The sequence below is a fragment of the Carassius carassius genome, chromosome 8 (genome assembly GCF_963082965.1).
Source record: "Carassius carassius chromosome 8, fCarCar2.1, whole genome shotgun sequence".
In the NCBI taxonomy this organism is placed as follows: Eukaryota; Metazoa; Chordata; class Actinopteri; order Cypriniformes; family Cyprinidae; genus Carassius; species Carassius carassius.
In genome coordinates this window covers 3,068,097-3,088,818 of record NC_081762.1, presented here as the reverse complement: position 1 = coordinate 3,088,818, position 20,722 = coordinate 3,068,097, and the positions used below count along the sequence as shown (strand labels likewise).

The 20,722-nt window shown below is 35.5% G+C and overlaps 1 protein-coding gene across 6 annotated transcripts in view; it reads right to left on the bottom strand.

Annotated features, from left to right (window-relative positions):
• Nucleotides 1-14,371, bottom strand: part of LOC132144975 (sorting nexin-13-like) — a 32,341-nt gene extending 17,970 nt beyond the window's left edge. For 2 of the 6 annotated variants that reach the window (XM_059555604.1, XM_059555605.1), the window contains exons 1-4: nt 13,196-13,353; nt 3,449-3,561; nt 3,257-3,359; nt 2,149-2,238 (exon numbers count right to left, since the gene is read on the bottom strand). In XM_059555604.1, coding sequence (XP_059411587.1) covers nt 2,149-2,238; nt 3,257-3,359; nt 3,449-3,561; nt 13,196-13,207 — 318 coding nt within the window. In that variant the 5' untranslated portion in view covers nt 13,208-13,353. Of the gene's footprint in view, nt 1-2,148; nt 2,239-3,256; nt 3,360-3,448; nt 3,562-13,103; nt 13,123-13,195; nt 13,354-14,075 lie in introns of those variants that run through there. The other 4 variants (XM_059555603.1, XM_059555601.1, XM_059555602.1 and 1 more) reach the window with 4 other exon arrangements.
• Nucleotides 14,372-20,722: the final 6,351 nt, after the last annotated feature.

Here is a 20,722-nt window from a genome sequence, read left to right as displayed (position 1 = left end):
TTAAATAATAAATCCAGAAAAACTAAAACAGATAACTGAGAATTTTGAAAAATATTTATAGAAAATACTTCATAGGACTCCAATATTTTTTTTAAATGGTAATAAATTATTAAATTAATTAAATATAATTAATTAAATGTAATCATTAAATTGAATTAAATGTAAATTGCATTAAGCATTTATTAATTAATTTTTTAATTCAATTAAGTTTAATGCAAGATGTAAACTATCGCCCAGCTCTAAAAGCACTATACAAATGAACATGACTTGACTTAAAATAACCAATAAAAATCAAATAAATAAAAATTGTTCAATCATAAAATAACCAATAAAAATCAAATAAATAAAAATGGTTATACATATACTTCAGTGAAAACCAAAAATTGCAGCTCTATTATTTTCTATTCAAAATAAACCATTTTATCTCATATTATTTTGTGTATGGTGCATTTTTATGCTTCTTAGATTAACAAATCATTAATTAAGAGGCCTCTTGTAAATTCAGTGGTGTGTGTGAATAATGTCATCATCACTATCAGTGTAGGCAGCTCACTATGTATTGGAATGGAGCCATTAGCATAAAACAAACATATATTTACATCATAACACCTATTTAATATTCTGTAACTTGAACATCAGTTTGAGTGACAGCAGAATGTCATTTACATATCTAAGGTAAAACAGTAAAACAACTTGTTTTCTAAACGTCAAAGAGAAGGTGTAAAACGGTTGTGCAACATCAATATGGTGGTTTTATGGTGTAAGAAACCTCTCTGACTAACAATAAATGCAAATAAAAGATAAAGTGTAGCATTAAAAAAAGTAGGGATGCACGATCATGATTTTTCATGGCCGATTCCGATACCGATATTTTTACAAGCAAACTGGCCGATTCCGATACCGATTTCCGATTTTTTTTTAATCTTTAAGCAACAAGCAAGAAAGAAGGAAAGTGTGCATAAACAAGATGTTTATTTGGTATTTAATAGGTCAAACTGGCTTTTGGCTATTGAAAAACAATAACTGAAACCATCTGAAATTAATGGCAGTAAGTGCACAGTAAGTAGCCTACATTCAATACAAACATAGCATTTAGCTTTTGTTTTTGAATTTGGTTGAAACTACATAGAACTGGCCTTAAATGAAAAGATTAACTGTAACCATGTGAAATTAAAGGCAATAACTGCATAGTTCTACAATCCAAACAACACAATCAACACACATTCAATAAGATGTTTCTTAATCAGCGTTCAGTATTTGTTTTAGTTTTTAAATTTGCTTTTAAATAAAAAAATGTCTTTACCAATGAGACTAAATAATAGTATGCTATATAAATACATTATTCCAAAATGTTAAAATTAAATAATGTTGGTGTGAATAAAACAAAGATGCAAAGTGTTACATTCATCCAATTAAAAAAAAAAAAAAAGGGTAATGATTCACATCTATATTTTTTTACTTGAGCCAATGAAAAATAAATAACTTCTTGTCTCAAGTAAATTGGTTTATTGTTTAAAGTTTAATTGGATGAATGAAACACTTTTTTCAGTGTGCTACAGCAGGTGATTTTTAAATCAAATGTAATTTTAAGGTAAAATAAAAAATAAACATCCTATTGCAGAACTGGCGTTTACTTCTGGCTTTTCAAACGTCTATGCAAGTTCTAATTTACAAAAAAAAAAGAAAAAAAAAAACATTTCAGTTTAGTCACAGTTTAGTCCGTTTCGTTTCTCATCCAACACGTGAGAAGTTGATCTGAACATCTCTTCATGATCTACTCGTGTTCAGGGCGCGGACCGGTACAGCTTCAGTGTGCGCAGAAAAGGGACTCTTATTTGTGCGCCAGTACACCTACAGCTGATCGCCGATTGCGTATTTTAAGCAAAAACCGTCCAGTTTCGATTTATGGCTGGTCAACCTGTGCATCCCTAAAAAAAAAAAGACCCCAGGAGAACATATGCATTGTAAGCAGATGTAAAACCGATTCCGTACATCTGCTTCATAAAAACCTGCGTCTGACGCATGTCATGGGCGGAAACAAACGGCATTTGTGAAGTGAAAGCTCGACAGTGTGAGAGAAGCTCATCAGTGGAGAAACCACAGGTTCCTCAGATGCATGAATGTGCACTTTCATCTGTTTCGTTGTACCTGCTGCAGTGGATCATCTATGATACTGGATCCTGTCAGACGACGATCGATCTTTATGGGCTTGGACTCTGACTTCATCTCCTCCGAAACCTGACCAAACAAACACAAAGAATTAAAATTCAGAAGTGGAACACAAGCGCAATCCAAAGTCATCATGAAATAAAAATCAGCAATTTCATTTCTTAAAGGTTTTTTTTTTAGCAAGTAGCTCGTTGTGGTATCTACGAGCCGTATTTTTAGGCATTAAACTGCCATAGTTTTAAAAGACAATATCTCTGTTTGCATTGAGCTTTCAGCATTGTAACATTACACACTAACTAAAGTAAAAAAAAAGTAAAAATTAAATCACAATCAACCAACCCTTTAATAAATATTTCTGTTATTATTGGGCATGACTTTTCAGTAAATGTTATTGTAAATGAAAAATGTTGAAAACACCTGTTCACTCATTTAATTATGAGCCTTAGTTTACATTTCAGTGACTATATATTCCATCATCTAGCAGAAGAATGATAATGAATTAGCTTAATAAAACCAATTTAAATTTAACAATAAAATATATATATTTATATATATATATAACTCAGGTTCTTTTATATATATATATATATATATATATATATATATATATATATATATATATATATATATATATATATATATATATATATATATATATATATATATATATATATATATATATCAATTTTATATATATATATATAATTGAATGACAAAATATAATTCAAATGTTTTAAGAAAAAAATGCTGTATGTCCATTTTTTTTTAAGTATTAGTATTTTTAATAAAAAACAAAAATATGGAACTAAATGATTCAATTAAAATAAAACATTGAAAAGAAAGCTGCATTTCATACTTTTTAGTATTAGTATTTTTTATTACAAATATATATTTTTAATGTTAATAAACAATTAATAATGATTAAATCATTTTAACTTATTAAAATATTTAACTTAATCATTCGATTTAATTCAAATGTTTTAAGAAAAAAAATCTATGTCATACTTCATGATTAAATGCGATTACAAATGCTTGTGTATGTTGTGGTAAATATAATAAATTAAAAAAAAAAAAAGAGTTTGCACACCTTCAGTATGGCCATCTGTGTTGATGGCAGGTAGGAGTGTTCACACCTTTCCAGGTGTTTCTCTGAGTTTATCTTTCCAAATAAAAGCAGCACTACAAAACCCCTAGAAGAAAAGAAGAGAGAGACTGTATCATCATACTGGAACATCAACAGGTCTCACAGAGCGTAAAGTGCACTGATGCTGCCACTTACCCGACAATGAAACAGAGGATGTAGAAAGCCAGATAAAAGATAGCAAAGGGTCCAAATGTGATGAGGAAGAGGACGACTCCGAGACCCCCCCATCCCCAGATGGACAGACTGGCCTGAAACACACAAACACAGATAGACAAAGAGTTAATGACATTATTTCTTATCTTTGGATGCTGTGAGTGCTCATGCTAAAGAGCGTTAACTGATCGGAATAAAAGCAGCATGAATGTAACGTTATTGAACATACAGAAGAAAACCATGACATGATTGCAGCTACTGAACAACTCAAAGTGCACATCATCAGGGTCCAAAATGTTTACAGCCGTGAAAATATATTGCCCTCTGACATGTGAATAGAGATTTACTGCTGATCACAGAACTGTGCTTCACTGAAAGAACGCATGACAATCGTGTGATTTAATTTCGATTACAGGCCATTTCATTAAGCTGCATTTTGCCCCAGATCATCATCATCGTAACAGGGACCCAGAAAAACTGAAAGCACTATGCAGGAGCTTTCAGCCGACAGGTAAAGGATTCCTAAAGAGCTGAAGGAGGAAATAAACTAGAGACGAGACTGATGAGAGAAGCGAGTGTGAATGCGTCCAATGGCAAAGTTTTCCTGTTTTTGCAAGGACAGGAAACTCAGTGTCCCAATATGTGCCCTTCCCTTCCTTCTCCTGGGCCGATCACACACACACACACACACACACACACACACACACACACACACACACACACACACACACATCTGGAGGGTCAGACATGGAGTGTGTCCTGCTCAGCTGAAGTGTGTTAAATAAACATCAGCCAAAAATATGATCAAACGTTCGTCTGAGAAATCAAGAGGGGAACATAACTAAGAAAGAAAGAAGGTCAGTACATTTAAATAAAATTGCAATATGGATTAGTGTCTGTGAATATGAAACCACAAAAAAGACTGTTTAAATATGAAGCCTGCATGTTCTGTGTGATGCAACCTGTCAAAATAAAAGTTCAGTTTAACAAAGACATTTAGGCCCTATTTTTGTAAACAAATCAATAAAATATTTTTTTTATGAATTCAATTAATTAGACATGTATTTGATGTAAACTATTAAAATGGAATCCAGAAATATTATAACGGAAAACAAAGAATTTGGTAAAAATAAAATGGAATATGAGAAAAATAAAATGCATTTTATAGGGCCTGGGGTGTGCGATATCAACAAAAAAAGATATCTCAATAATTTCTGGGATTTTATTGATATTATAGTATAGTATAGTATAGTATAGGGCTGCAACTAACGATTATTTTGATAATCGATTAATCTGTCGATTAATTTTACGATTAATCGATTAATCGGTTTATGTACTTATATTTTGGTTTTTCCCATTTTTTCCCCAAGTAAATTATTAATAAATGGTCTTTATCCTTCAGCATAGATTTTTAAGAGATTTTAACCATTTTGCACTGTCATATTCTAATCAAAAATATACCTGGAGTTGTTTTATTGTGTTAGTAATCCTTTGTCGAACTCTTCTGCAATCAGAACACTGACCCATACTCTAGCAAATTTCACAAGGAGATTTCAAATAATGTTTTCACCATGGCAGTCCTTAGAGCTCCTAAAGTAGTTTAACATCCCGAACGAAGCTTAAGGAATCTTTCAGAACATATTTTCACGAAGAATAAGGATAAAACAGAATAAAATTGCAGTGCATTGTATTTTATTATTTACTGGGAAACTGCGAAATTACTGTTTACTGTGAAATTGTAAACAATCCTTCGAATAAAGTGCCAGTGGCATGAAACCTGAATGGAAAATCCATCAGAAGGTTGTCCAGAAAAAAAAAAATTGTACAGTCACACACAAAAAACCTGCTGTGTGAAAAAGAGCAGTGAATACTTAGAAAAAAAGTGCATTTCAAATATCTTTAAACATTTACCTCTCTCATTCAGTCATAATTAGGCTGCACGGCTGAATTTTGAACTGGTAAACGACAAACTGATCACAGAACATGTTTGTAAAGCTTTAAATGTTAACTGTTAAAAAGCAATGTTATCAGCTTTTACGACTAAACATTTGCAAACAACATTGTACTGGAGAATCTGCACAAATGAAAGTCTTAGGGGCCGTTCACATATCGTGCCTAAAAACGCGTGGAAAACGCTAGGCGCGCCGCTTTCTCCTTCTTTCCAAAGCGCTCGGGCAGAAGCGCCCCTGAGGCGTCTGCCTTTGCTAAGCAACCATGACGTGCTCTCTCCAAGAAGACGCGGAAATTTCAGCAAAGGATAAATGGATTTGCAGCTCAAAAAAATCGCTTGCAGTAGCTCTGCTACTAAATTTATTTCAAAATGGAAATCCATATACAACTATGATCAGCTGTTCCTTTCATCTTGACTGAGCTTTTAACGTTGTTACGGGAAAGGATGAAGCTGATTGGTTAGTTCTTGTCACATGACCCGCGATGCGCTTGCAGCATTCTGAAAAGTTGAGATGTTTTTAACTCGATGCGGTGCGGTGTTGGAAATAACGAACTTGAGCGCGCAAAAGACGCGATATGTGAACGTCCCCTTAAACAGTTCAGTAGTGCAGAGTTTACAGGTTACTCTTCTTTTTTGAAGGCTCAAAGTAAAGTACTCCCAGTCTCCCACATCCCGCTAAATGCTGCAGAGACGCTGTTCGGGAAGCACGTGACATAAAACGAGGCCAGCTATTGGCTATTCGCTACTTCTCCTGCTGTACTGGCTGAGTAAAACCTCCGGTGGCTCATTACTGCCACACTTTGGTCACCGCAGATTTGAAATATGCACGAAATGAGCCGCTTACGGCAAATAAAAGTTATTTAGCAACGAATCGATGACTAAATTAGTTGACAACTATTTTAATAATCGATTTTTATCGATTAAATCGATTCGTTGTTTCAGCTCTAGTATAGTATATATTTATTTAATGCCATTTAATTAAATATTCTAAAACGTTGCAGAGTGTGTTATTTTGCTGATATCTTAAAGACTACCGTAAAAAACTGACTCAAAGTTTTTGATATTTTTCATATTCTGTTAGGTCAGTTCACATCAATGATAAAAATGAATCTTTTACAATAAGTTTAAATTGCACTTTTAACTTTATAAAGCCATTTTTTCTTAAAGTGTCCATCTTTTGAGTCAAATTCTTACATTCAATCAGTCAACCAGAATATCAAGACATTTAGGCCGTTACTAAACAAATGAAATCAGCATCAACAAAGTCTTTGCAGAAGCTGCATCTGAAGAGGCATTTAGATGTGTTTACAAGCTCAGAGGAACATGGGATGCTTCAACCTGCAGTTACAAATGCATGAATATTGTTTTGATAGTTTAAACATAAAACACGGATTACTGACTTTTTAAATTATGAATGAAAAAATGAAAAATAAAAAAAATGAAAAGATACTTTAAATGTGAAATTAAAACCACCAGTAGGTGGCAGCAATTTACTGTTAATAAGAGAGTCATTGCGATTAAAACCGAATCATGAAACGATTAAATCAGGAATGTAACACCGTCATGTTGCTCAGAGACCTAAAACAGTGCTGTTGGTTGTGTTTACAATTATTTTTGTTAACGAAATGAAAAAAAAAAATGGCACTCTTCGTGTGATACTGATTGACTTTAAGAAATTATATAAATATACATTTTCTGCCCCCATATCTTGAATTTTGTGTTCATTCAGAATGTATTTTAATAGACTGAATCTTGCAGTGAAAATGTGCATCATATATGCGTGTTCTGTTTGGTTTTTGCGATACTCGACAATCTCCATTTGCATATCGTTAAAACAACAATTACGATATTATTGCAGATGATATATACACACGGCCAGAATAAGCCGCAATGTTAAAGGTCTGGCAACATGAGACCTTTAGAGCACATGAAAGCACTGATTTAACCTCAGGACCACAAACCCTAGTCCTGACCTGCTGACCTCATGTTGAGTCCTCTGCCCACAGCGGGCCATTCATGACTCGGGCTGCTGACATCCTGTGGATTTGGTCAAACAGCATCGTAAACACACGGCTGTAACTTTCTAGAGACTGATATATGCCACACAATGTATGTTTGTTTTATTAGAGGGCTGAACAAACAGGCTTTCACACGAGTGGAGCGTCACAGGACTGCAAAGCAGCAGTCAGCAAACTACTCTAGAAGAAACCTCAGCCAACAACACAACACTATCAGAGCAAAACAAATGACATTTTTTAGATTTTCTGGAAGAACCGCAAATATTCAATCAGTTTTAACATCATGTAAAATGATTTGCCACACCTTCCAATGGCAGGTGAACTGAGAACTTTTCCAGCCATTAAACCGTGTTTTCATTTAGTCATAACAAAAGTATATTTGTGCACTAGTTAATAAATTATATTAGAAGTATGCATCGTGTTTATTATATAAAGACTCTTGCTCAAATGCACATACAATTTAACTGACTGAAAAATGTCCTTGTCTGTGGGAAGGTTTCCGTGTGCTCTGAAAAACATGTTTCGGCTCTTATCAACACCAAACTAACCTCTAAAGAAGATAAAAGCAGATTACAGCCCACAGCGGGACTAGAAAACTAAAGCTGCTCTCTTTGTCGTCAAACACACAATAATCCAACAGCTGTTTTACCTTTACCATGTTTTCACATCAGAACACATTATATAAGGTGACAATCTCCATCCAGTAAGAAGACAGATGAGCTGTGCGCTTTCGAGGACAGACACGCAGGGGACATTAATTCAATCTAATGCATAAATCAATGAATCATCCATTCTTCAATGAAAAGAGGTCTCTTAAAAGCGATGATCTCTTTCTGTCCTGCTGCGTTCTCCTCACAGGACGGGTCAGCAAAAACTTAAGCCAGGTTAAGATTATTATCTACCGACTGCTGCAAACAAGCTCCTCCTTCTTAAACTGCACAATTCATTAACATAACGCTGCGTAGCAGTGCCAAGTACTGCTGTCTGCCTGAATATCTTCAGCTGGGATGAGGTCTTTATACACAGCCTGACCTGATAAAGTTAGACGGTGAATCAGCACTGAGAAGAGCTCATTAAATGATCATTGTAAGTGCCAAAAAGTTCCCCAAGGTTTCAAGTGTGATCCTGCACAAAACTCATCAGGCTTGTCCATTAATTCAGGCTGGTCACTGAGGTCTATTTTAAGAGCTGTGTAAATACCCAAGGCTTGAGTGCTGCTGGCCTGAGATCAAACGCTGTGTACATAGTCCAGATATAAGTTTTCACTTACAGAGAAAAGAGTACAAGCTCTCGATAAACCACATTATAGCTGCATTATAATTACTGACACTTTTTCTTAAAGTCAAATAAAATGATGCTCTTAAAAATGTAACACTTTTTAGTCTTTAAGAAAACAAGTTTTATTTGCTCATGGAGTATTATTACTCTAACTATACTCTGACCTGGGTTGGGAATCGTTAGAAATTTTCCGGTTCCACCTAACGGTTCCGGTTCTGATTCCGGTTCCATTAAAATCATTAAAGAAATTATTAAGAAATAGTGGTAAGGAAAAATGCACAATACTCAACTACTCAATCCTCAATACTGTTTATTACTTACTGTCAACTTAATTTAAAGGTTGGCAATGTCAAAATGCAACATATATTACAATGTACAGATCTTCAGAAGTAGGGTGAGGTATTTTTAGAAATTTTCCAGTTCGGTTTCTGGTTCCATTTAAATGAACTATTATTATGTTTTTTTTTACTATTTTACCTTCACTGAATGTAGCGTTGCTGGAAGGTAGTAAGTAATGTTGAGTAATGCTAGTCCATCAATCAGCATGTGTTTCAAAGTTGATGTTTTTTACACTATCAATAACGTTTTGCTTTTCAAGCAGGAATAAGCTGGTTGGCCAAATAGTCCTTTGAGGGCTGAGACATCTGGTAATTTCCCTTAATGATGAAATATAAACGGTTAAACTTATAAACATGTATACACACTCTCTATAAAGTTCCTATTTTAGAAATAATAATGCAGTCAGGAGATGGTGTGATGCAATGAGTGGTTTCCACATTTTTAAACATTTAAAATGCATTAAAATAAATATTTTCTATCACTTTGTTTATAACTCTTGAAATGACCTGTACACTAAATAATCTAACCCTCATACTTGCATAACAATAGCAGTCTATTTATTTAGTGGTCCAAGTTGAAGCCAGTATGTATATTAATGACAATATGGGACAAATATAATGTAATTTAGAGGCGGCAGGTGCAGCGCTCTGTCGTTAGATGTACAGTCAGACAAAACGATGTGCACAGTTATCAAAGGCGCAAGTGCACATACAGTCGTGGGAAACAATGTGTTCGGCAATTAAAGATGCGTGGAATGCGCAAATTCTGTGGAATGTGCGTCATTGGAATCAATGTGCCCAGTAATTAAAGAGGCAGGGAGGCGTGTCTATTATTCAGTTTGTGACATCCTTTATGGAAAACGCCGAATACTCAGAACACCGGCGCAAGGCTGCTCACAGCGCTTGGTCACGTGTTGCACCAGAACCGTTTTCGGAACCGAAACTTAGAAATTGCTCACGGTTCCGGTTCTTTTCAAAGAACAAAACCGGTTCTGAATAAGAACTCGGTTCTCGGTTCCCATCCCTAACTCTGACTAACTATATATTTCTAATTTTGGCACCATTTCTCATTTTCACAGTTTAAAGGGTTAGTTCACCAATAACTGAAAATTCTGTCATTAATTACTCAAGCTTGTGTCGTTCCAAACCCTTAAGACCTCCGTTCATCTTTGGAACACAGTTTAAGATATTTTTGATGAAATCCGAGAGCTTTCTGACCCTCCATAGACAGCAAGGTCCTACCACGATCAATACAAATACTGAAACTTCACCTAAAATTAACACAAGCAACAACATTTCTACAACTTTAAAACTTAAATTAAAACCGAAAATATAAAAATAAAATGAATTATAATAAAAATATAGTCATAGAAACAATAATATTATAATATTACTTCTATTAAAATAACACTGGTGCTCTTCCACCTTGTTCTACAAAAGTTAATTTATTATTAAATATGATGAAATAAATAAAAATATTGGTGAAAATTTTAAACATCCATCCATCTTGAATACTGTAAATATATACATATTTTTTAAACCCTTCATTTATTTCACAGGTTACATGGTGTAAGTAACTGTGAAATAACAGCCTGTGTTTATTACATAATAATACCAGCTAACTAACACTGCATAACCAAGAGCTGCCCAAAGCTTTGATAATGAGCGGATGATGAGATTTAGAGCATATATCTGGCAAGACTGATGCGTATAAACAGTGCACATGCAGAGAGCACATCGAGCACGCAGGAACAAATTCAGAGCACAGGTGAACTGAGCTACTGATGTGGTAATACGAGCCTGACTCTTAGTTGGGTGCTGCCCATTTACAGTTTTGCATTCCTCTGTTGACACACAACCCAGCGGTGTAACGTGCAAGCGTGCATACTTCTTAATATTTACTCGTGACAACAGAAACAAACGTTAAGACGCTGTGCGTGACATTGCTATAGATCTATTTGTTCTTATTTAATGCAAAAATATAACATCACATAGATCACAGCAGGCTGGCCTGAAATGCTTTGGTTCAGTGGTAATGCATTAACTCCAAGGTCCAGGCCTAAAATGCAAAGACAGAGCGGCTGTGACCTGATACGCCAGGACCCGTGTGGATGCAATGAGTCGTGTGACTAAAGAGGATTCACCTCTTTAGGTAATGAAATAAAGACACAGATTTCAATGCACTGAAACTTTTGACAAATGCATGACTTTCATTGATGAAATATGGCATGCAACCAACTAGCAGGCTTGTCTCTTCATAACACAACAAGTGGTTAACTTGTAATTATTTTATCTTCAGATTATTAACCTGAAAAAACCCCAACACAGAACAAGTGTAACAGACTCTAATCAGGCTCTAATCTGTCATCATAACTGGTAAAAAAAAAAAAAAATTTAATGAATGCACTTTGAGTCGCTTTGGATAAAAGCGTCTGCTAAATGCATAAATGCAAATGTGAATATAAATAACTATACTACAGCATTTGCATGGTCTTAAAGAAGTAGTTCTCTAAAAATGAACATTTTGTGGAAATTTCCACACCCTCAGGCCATCCAAGATGTAGATGAGTTTATTTCTTTAGATTTGGAGAAATGCTTAAATCACTGTCTCACCAACGGATCCTCTGCAGTGAATGGGTGCCACCAGTTCAAAACTGCTCTAAACAAATATGTTTTTGGATTTTGATGTGAGAGGCAACAGGGACTGGACTCTATCATTGGAGGAAGCGTTAATATGGAGTCTTATTTTAGCCAAAAGTGATGGTTTGAAATTAAAAACATCTTGCTTATGGATTTGTATCTTACAAACATGCAGCTTTTGGCTTCTCAAGATGTTAACTGATGGACTGGAGTGTGTATTACTTGTGGATTATTGAAATGTTTTTATCAGCTGTTTGCACTCTCATTCTGATGGCACCCATTCACTGCAGATCAACCGTTGGTGAGCAAGTGATGCAATGCTACATTTCTCCAAATCTGAGGAAGAAACAAACGCATCAACATCTCAGATGGCCTGAAGGCGACTACATTTTCAGAAAATTTTAATTTTTTTGGTGAACTATTCCTTTAAATGTCACTTACAGCCAAAACAGGAGTTTACTTTAAAACTATAATTAGAGGCTGAAATTAGGTGTCATGCAACCAGACCGTTAGCTTGCCATCATAACCAACAAGGTTTGCAACACTGCGCAAAGCCCAAGCAACTTTAAAATGAGATGTTCAGAAACTGAAATAAAATTCATAAACAAGACTAGTCTCATAAAGCCAGGCTTATCTTGACTATTTTTAATCTTACTGGAATGGAAAACACTCTGGCTTTCTAAATAATCTAATATAAACATATATTAAACGGTTAAAATAACATAAGAAGTGCAACACAAACAAATCCAGGCTTCTCATCATCATACAAACAATCTCATGATATGAACTACAAGATATACAGCTAAAACAGGCGTTTTTACTTATGCAAACATGTACGTTTTTAATATAAACATATGATCAGATACTGAAACAAAGTGGTGACAGACAAACAAAACAAGTGTGTGTTATCAGATGTGTCATTATAAACAAATTCGTTTCCTGGATAACAACACTTTAATTGTCCCATACACACAAAACTGACATTTAATTCAACATACGTTCAATGTTAGTGAAAATACACGATCAAAGGCTTGAATGACACAAACACACAGAAGTTATATATGACAGTAACAAGAGTTTCACACACATGCCACGACGCATCTGTCATTTCCCACCAGCACTCAACATTAACAAGCTGAACCACGCAGAAAACACACAAAATCCTCTAATCTCCACCCATGGCAGCTATACACACAGCTGTCACACACACAATACTCGTGTAAACACACATATATAATATAAATACACACAGACCGCTGGTGTTAGCTGAGCTAACGTTAGCTGCAGACTTACTGTCAGCGCTCAGAAACATCTAATCTCTTCGCATTAATACGTGTAATCCCGCACACAAGTCGTGTGTGCGTTAAATTGTATAACCGTGTGTATACTTCAACGTGTGTGTGTTTTTTTACTTGTTCAGGTAACCCACGGCTAAGCTAACAGCAGCTGGAAATACAGCGAAAACAGCACACTGGCCAAGCAGCGAATGAAAACCGCGACTTACCTCTGCAAACATTATTTAAAATGCAAAACCGGATGTTTTTCAGTTTATCCCCGCCACATTTTTAACGTTTTCCTTTCTTCTCAAGTTCATAAACTGAAGCGCTTCAGGACTGAGCGCGACCTGCCTGCAGCCGCCATGAGCGCGAGCTCAACAAGCCGTAGAGACTCGACGTAAAAACTAGAGCGCACACTCCGGCGACCGGCTGAGGGAAGATCACGTGATGGGAAACCCAGGCTCCGATTGGTTCGCGGGATTATATCTAGCGGTTTGCATTTTATTGACAAAAGTAAACATTGTGAAATTAGCCTAAATAAACTTCATCATCAAATAATGTTAGAATGTATGAGTACACATTTTTTAAATACAGTACTTCGTAATATAGACTTACATTTATAATATTAGCCGCCTACGTTGCACTACGCTAAGTGGGTATACTAGTCAAAAAGTTTACTTGAAGCGTAACCCGTAATTGGTCAGCGCGTGACGACACACCTTTATCTTTAGCGATCTTTGGTAAATTTAAAACAGACTCTGTTTAGAATCGACGGTCTATATATAGTATCGTGCTTCGGCTTGTGGAAAAATATTTCACAATCAAATTAGTTCACAAACCGTGCGTCATCTGAACGCATTATGCTGACCCAGCACTGATCCAGCAGTGTTGACCAACTCTCAGTACACTGCTCTCAACATGTGACACAATGAAACACTGAACATGCTCTGGCGCACAGCTGGAATAAATGCATGTCTTTTAATTCTCTTTCATTTTTTTCTCATGAGGTCAAACGTATTCCACAACGTGTCGCACAGTGTAATCACTGCAATAATATGTTGCATGGTACAAAAGTTTTTAATGCATCATGAAAATGCATTTGGCTACCTGTTTCCAGCTCCGCAAAGCCTCGGTCGGGTCACACAGCATATTTCCAGGCCATTTCAAAATCAAAGTGAGCTTATTCATCATAAGACTTGATTTTAGCAGTCCAAGGCAGAAATAAGTAGCATGTACTGTATTTTCTTCATGACAGTCCCACAACAGGATAAAGACCGGTTGACTCCAGGCCAATTCACTCCTCATGACGTCACACTGAAGTATCCCAAACAAACTTTGGACCTTATATAGGTTTATGACCATAAGAGAGAACAGAAAAACAGATCAGGAAGATTAAAGTAGCTACCATAACTGCAGGGTACTGCACGGTATATTGATTTGATGAAAGTGATACTGATAAAAGAGTATGTGAACTATACAAAATATTTATTTGATATTTTTATTTATTTCCTTGACTTATGGATGTTTTTGCATTTGAATGAACATGACAAGGATAGCCTAATGTTCCTTTATAGTTAAAAAATACAGTATAAAATATAGTATAAAAAAGCATTTATTTCCCCGACAGCACAATTTAAATTTATTAATTAAATTAAATTTATGCATTTAGCAGACACTTTTATCCAAAGCGACTTACAGTGCATTCAGGCTATCAATTTTTACATATCATATATATATATATATATATATATATATATATATATATATATATATATATATATACATATATATATATGATAACATTTATGTTTATATTTATGTCATAATTTCTTTAACATTCCAATTCAGTATTTGATATAGTCATGCAATGTGAATTTTTTTTTTAATTCAAAATTGCATATTTAAAAAAAATATATATCTATATTTTCCCCCAACAATTTACAATAAGGCCAAATACAATGTGCTATATATTTTATATTTAGTATCTGTATCAGAATGCTTTTACAGTATTATGATGATGTATAAGATCATGTAGTCACTGCGTTATGTTCTTTACCCTGTCAGCATGTCTTGAGTGATATAAAGCAGTATAGTGATGTGAGGAACAGTCAGTGTGGGTTTTTCTGCTGCATCTTTTCTGTCGAGCTATTTTTAGATCTCACGTCTGGTTGCTGCGCTCGGGAGCGCGCGCTCGCTGAACATCCACTGTGCGTTTTTATGAATGAGTGTGTGTGTGATCGTCGTCCTTTCTATCGCAGCATCCCACAAGCGAGCACTAACAGAGAGACACTCCTTCAGGTGAGTGCATGTCTCATTTTAGCATCCTAAGATAGATAGGTCCTATAGATAGATAGATAGATAGATAGATAGATAGATAGATAGATAGATAGATAGATAGATAGATAGATAGATAGATAGATAGATAGATAGATAGATAGATAGATAGATAGATAGATAGATAGATAGATAGATAGATAGATAGATAGATAGATAGATAGATAGATAGAGAGCAAGTCAGTGAGTGCACTGTTCAATAATTATTAAATATATAATTATTGCACAGGCTTGAATCAGATAATTGCTTTTGTGTAAAATAAGGGTAATGTATTGTGTGTGACATTGTGCAATGTGCTATGCATGCAATTATGGTATTAATTAGAAAAGTTCTTGATTTTTTTAATCTGTCTTTTAAATTTAGCAGATATAATGGCTTGTTATTCAGGTTAGTCAGTAATAATAGTAAAATGTAACACTAATTATAATGCAAATCTAAATACATTTGAATTTTTTTGTGGTTTTCTTCTTTTTAAAAAAAGGGGCTTGGAGCTCTTGGTAACAGGTAGAGAACATATGCATCATTTGCTCATAGGATGGGGGACACATCACTGAGCTATAAATAGACCTGACAGCAGCCACACACACACACACACACACACACACACACACACAGAGGATGTTTCTCCAGTACATCTCAGTTGATTTTACTGCATTGCTGTGCACATAACATTCATATGATGCCTGTATTTCTGAACTGCATGGCAACAGGGATCAACAGATCTGCTATAAATAAGGGTGTGAATTTGCTTCTGTCTGGCGCTATTATAGAACTGCCATTAAACAAACTATTATAGATATTTTTTTTTTTGTAAAATATAAAGGGCAAAACAATATTAAAATATCAGCAAGAATTGCATTTTTTTTTCTGAAATGTCAGCTGGTACAAGTATGAAAATACTGCATTATCTAATTAAAGATGCACAAACTTGCATACATTTCCAAAACAGAAATCTGGTGAATGATAAATGAACAAATCCCTATGTAAAAAACTCTAGACATGTGGTGTATGTAACTGTATGAAATGGATATTTAAACATTAAATAGCATTAGTAAATAACATTAAATAAATAACATTAAATCATTAAATCTTTAAATAGATAGTGTAATAAAATGAACATTTAAATGAATATTTTGGAAGTCTTTCCACTAGCCTAAGACAACATATTATAAAAAGTCAAACAGTCCAAAATATGTTTTTGCCTGTAGTGTCTTGTCTTAAAGAAGTTCATCCAAAAATGTAAATTTGCTGAAGCCGAATCTCAGACAGTCTAGATGAGTTTGTTTCTTTATCAGATTTGGAGAAATGTAGCATTGCATCACTTGCTCAGCAATGGATCCTGAATGGGTGCCGTCAGAATGAGAGTCCAAACATCTGATAAAAACATCACAATAATCCACACTTTAATAATAATAATCCCACTCTAGTCCAGCAGGTAATGACTTGTGAAGACATTAAGACATTGAAAAAGTTGTCTGTATCAAGAGAAATATCTGCACAGATCAAGCACTGTTTACAAGCCAAAACAGTCCAAAATATCTCTAAACAAATATGTGGGTGGATTTTGAAGTGAGAGACAACAGGAGATGGAGTTTTTCACTGGAGGAGGTGTACAATATGTTAACTGATGGACTGGAGTCATTGCATTGCTTGTGGATTATTGGGATGTTTTTATCAGCTGTTTGGACTCTGTAGTTTAATTTACATCTCTAAGTGATTATAACAGTCAGTGTGTTTTGTGTTTATTTTGCTGTTAAAGGACATGATGCTGTACACACTTCATCACTGGCTGGCTTCCTGATGAGCTCACCGCTGGATGCAGGTACATCTCTTTACTGACCTTTTGACCTCTCACACACAAACCTGGGCCCGGTTCCCGGATAACGCTCACTCTTAGCGCGCTAAGAAGACTCGAAATATATATCTTACCAAAGTTGTTTATGCTCATAAGTGTGTTCCCCCGAAGTGTCCCTTAGGAGTATGGAAGGTGAATCATTTGAGTCAGTTCGGGAGTTCGGAACTCATTTGAGAACTTTTTGTTTTAATGATGTGCCTTTTAACAGTATCAAGTATATTCAAAAACTAAACAAATCGTGCCTAAAAAGTGCACGCATGTAAACAGTGCTTTAAGTGGCCCAAAAGAGGTGCCTGTACTCTATTATAGCATATATATATATATATATATATATTTTTTTTTTTTTTTTTTTTTGATGACTCCCTTCATCCCCTGAGGTAACTACACCTATAATGAAGAGGTTTTATATACAGCAGACGACCTTATAAAAAATAATAAATCCTCAGTCAGTTCGGGTGTTCGTAGCGGATTCGCGAATCATTTGAGTCAGTTCGGGAGTTCAAAGTGGGTTCGCGAATCATTTGAGTCAGTTCGGGAGTTCGGAGCGGGATCGCGAATAATTTGAGTCAGTTTGGGGATCGCGAATCATTTGAGTCAGTTTGGGAGTTCGAAACGGGATCGCGAATCAATTGAGTCAGTTTGGGGATCGCGAATCATTTGAATCAGTTCGGGAGTTCAAAGCGGGTTCGCGAATCATTTGAGTCATTTCGGGAGTTCGGAGCGGGATCGCGAATCATTTGAGTCAGTTTGTGGATCACGAATCATTTGAGTCAGTTTGGGAGTTCGGAGCGGGATCGCGAATCATTTGAGTCAGTTTGGCGATCGCGAATCATTTGAATCAGTTCGGGAGTTCAAAGCGGGTTCGCGAATCATTTGAGTCAGTTTCGGGATCGCGAAACATTTGAGTCAGTTCGGGCGTTCGGAGCAGGATCTCAAATCATTTGAATCAGTTTGGGAGTACGTAGCGGGTTCGCGAATCATTTGAGTCAGTTCGGGAGTTCGGAGCGGGATCGCGAATCATTTTAATCAGCTCTGGAGTTCGTAGCGGGTTCGCGATTCATTTGAGTCAGTTCGGAAGTTCGTAGCGGGCACACACACACACACACACACACACACACTCACACACACACACACACACACACACACACACACACACACACACACACACACACACACACACACACACACACACACACACTCTCTCTCTTTCTTGCTCTCTCTCACACACAAACACACGCACAAACAGTTTGACTTCCCAAATACACACACACACATAAACAAGTAAACTTATAAAACACATTAATAACAGTTTAAAAGTTTGTGGTTGGTTTATCTTTTCATCAAATATACAGTAAAATCAGTAATATTGTGAAATATTATTACAATTTAATTTAACTTTTTCTGTGTGAATATATTGTAAAATGTAGTTTATTTCTGAGATCAAAGCTGTATTTTCAGCATCATTCCTCCAGTCTTCAGTGTCACATGAACTTCAGAAATCAGTGTAATATGATGATTTGCTGCTCAAGAAACACTTTTGGTTATTATCAATGTTGAAAACAGGTGTGCTGAACAATATTTTTGTGCAAACTGTGATACATTTTGTTTTTTCAAGATTCACAGACGAATGGAAAGTTAAAAAGAACAGCATTACATTGCACTAGAAACTTTTGTAGCATAATAAATGTCTTTACTGTCACTTTTGAACAATTTAATGTATTCTTGATGAACAAAAGTATTAATTTCCCTTCTGAACAGTAGCTCAAGCACACACATCTGGTTTGCATCATATCTCCACCTGCACTTTATAAAAGCCACATGCACTTGTGTATTTTAGCCTCAAGAAGGCGCTGTGTTCATGAGCATGTGTGTATTTTTGTGTTATGTGTGTCTTGTCTGATTCCTTGTATGCGTGTCATGAGGTTAGTCTGAAGTCCAGTTAGTCTGAATTGGTTAGACTGCCAAAATGTAATAATCAAAAAGGCAAAATAGGACTTTTTGTTAGTTTCGAGATAATTGTTACCACTCCTTGGATTAAACAATAGAATGACAACAATGTAGCTGCTGTTTGAAATGTTTATCATTACATAATGCATAGCTCCACATATTGTATCTACACAAATAGAGTAGATAATGCCAGAGTAGCACATTAAACAATGAAAATGATTAGTGCATACTGTGCATAACAGTTTTCAGTACACTTGTATTCTGTTCCACACACACTCTGCTCTTTATAGATAGAACAGGCTGTTTTGCAGGCGTGGTTATTTTTATCTGTCCCCTTTTACCTTGGGAGTGTCTGTTTCTCTGTCACCAACCTGTGCAGATGACCTATTTTATAACACTGCCATTGTTTTGTCTGGAGAGCAAGATCAGGAAAGCTATAGGTCTGTGTGTGTGTATGTGTTCAAGAGTTAAGCACTCAGTATAAGTAACAATGATGTATTATCAAGAGCATGCACTTATTAACCAGAAAGTCACTAAATGCATTTATTTTCACAAGAAAGCAGTGTTTGCGTGTACAAAATTAACAGGTGCAATGTTAAAGTGTTGCATGTTTTGACATGCGGTTGCTAGGGTGTGCTGGTTGGTTGCTAAGGTGCTGGGGGATGCATGTTTTAGCAAACTGCACTGAAACTGCTTGGGAAAACAGCTGCAATGACATTTGTGGCCACAGATGAACTTCATCTCTGTCACACATTAGGAATGTTTCGCTCCTGGGAATTGTGCTTTTTCTGGATTACAAAAAGCTTTCCTCTGTTTCCTAATTCATTAAGCAGGCCTGAGGGTATTCCACGTCATTAACCGGTGGTTTACGTCCTATTTTTCTTCTGAACTGGCTGACTGTCAGGTGTTTTCCCCACAGGGCGGCTTAACCATGTTTTCATGATGTTGTTTAAAGAATCCATGAAATCAGATTTAGAGTTTTGTGAAGAAAGAGAAACTGAAAAAGAGATTCAAAGGGTCATCAGGAGAGAAATATATATATGTATATATATATAAATATTATTTGCGTTTAATCTTTTGACAGCACTAGTCCTTTCATAATGTATATTCCACCACATTTTTATTCTTTAAGGGGAAATACATCAATTACATCAGGTTTGAATCTGAGTGTCCTGTTGCAGATGGAAAATCAAAGAGTTGTTTGTTTGTTTACTGAGGAAGCTTCGGGAAACAGGAAGTGCTCTGCTTAACGTCAACAGCTTGTGTCCAAATCTGCCTTTGAAACAGGTCTGTGCTGCTAATGCATTTACTGAGATTAAACCGCTGAGAGAAACAGGTGAAGATGAGTCGAGACAGAGCATCAGAAAGCAGATCAAACAGAAGAAAAACACACAGTGACAGAAAGACTGACCACAACAACACAGAGAAACTCTGAGATTCAAAGGGTCAGAGGAGGAAACCTGACAAGAACACGTCCAGATTGTGCTTTACCCAAAGATCAAAGGAAAGAAATTAAGATATTTGAGAAAAAAAAATCAAAATTCATATAAAATAAGACCACATTCATATAAAAAAGGCATTCATGTAATTTTACTGCTCGCATTGAAATATAATAAA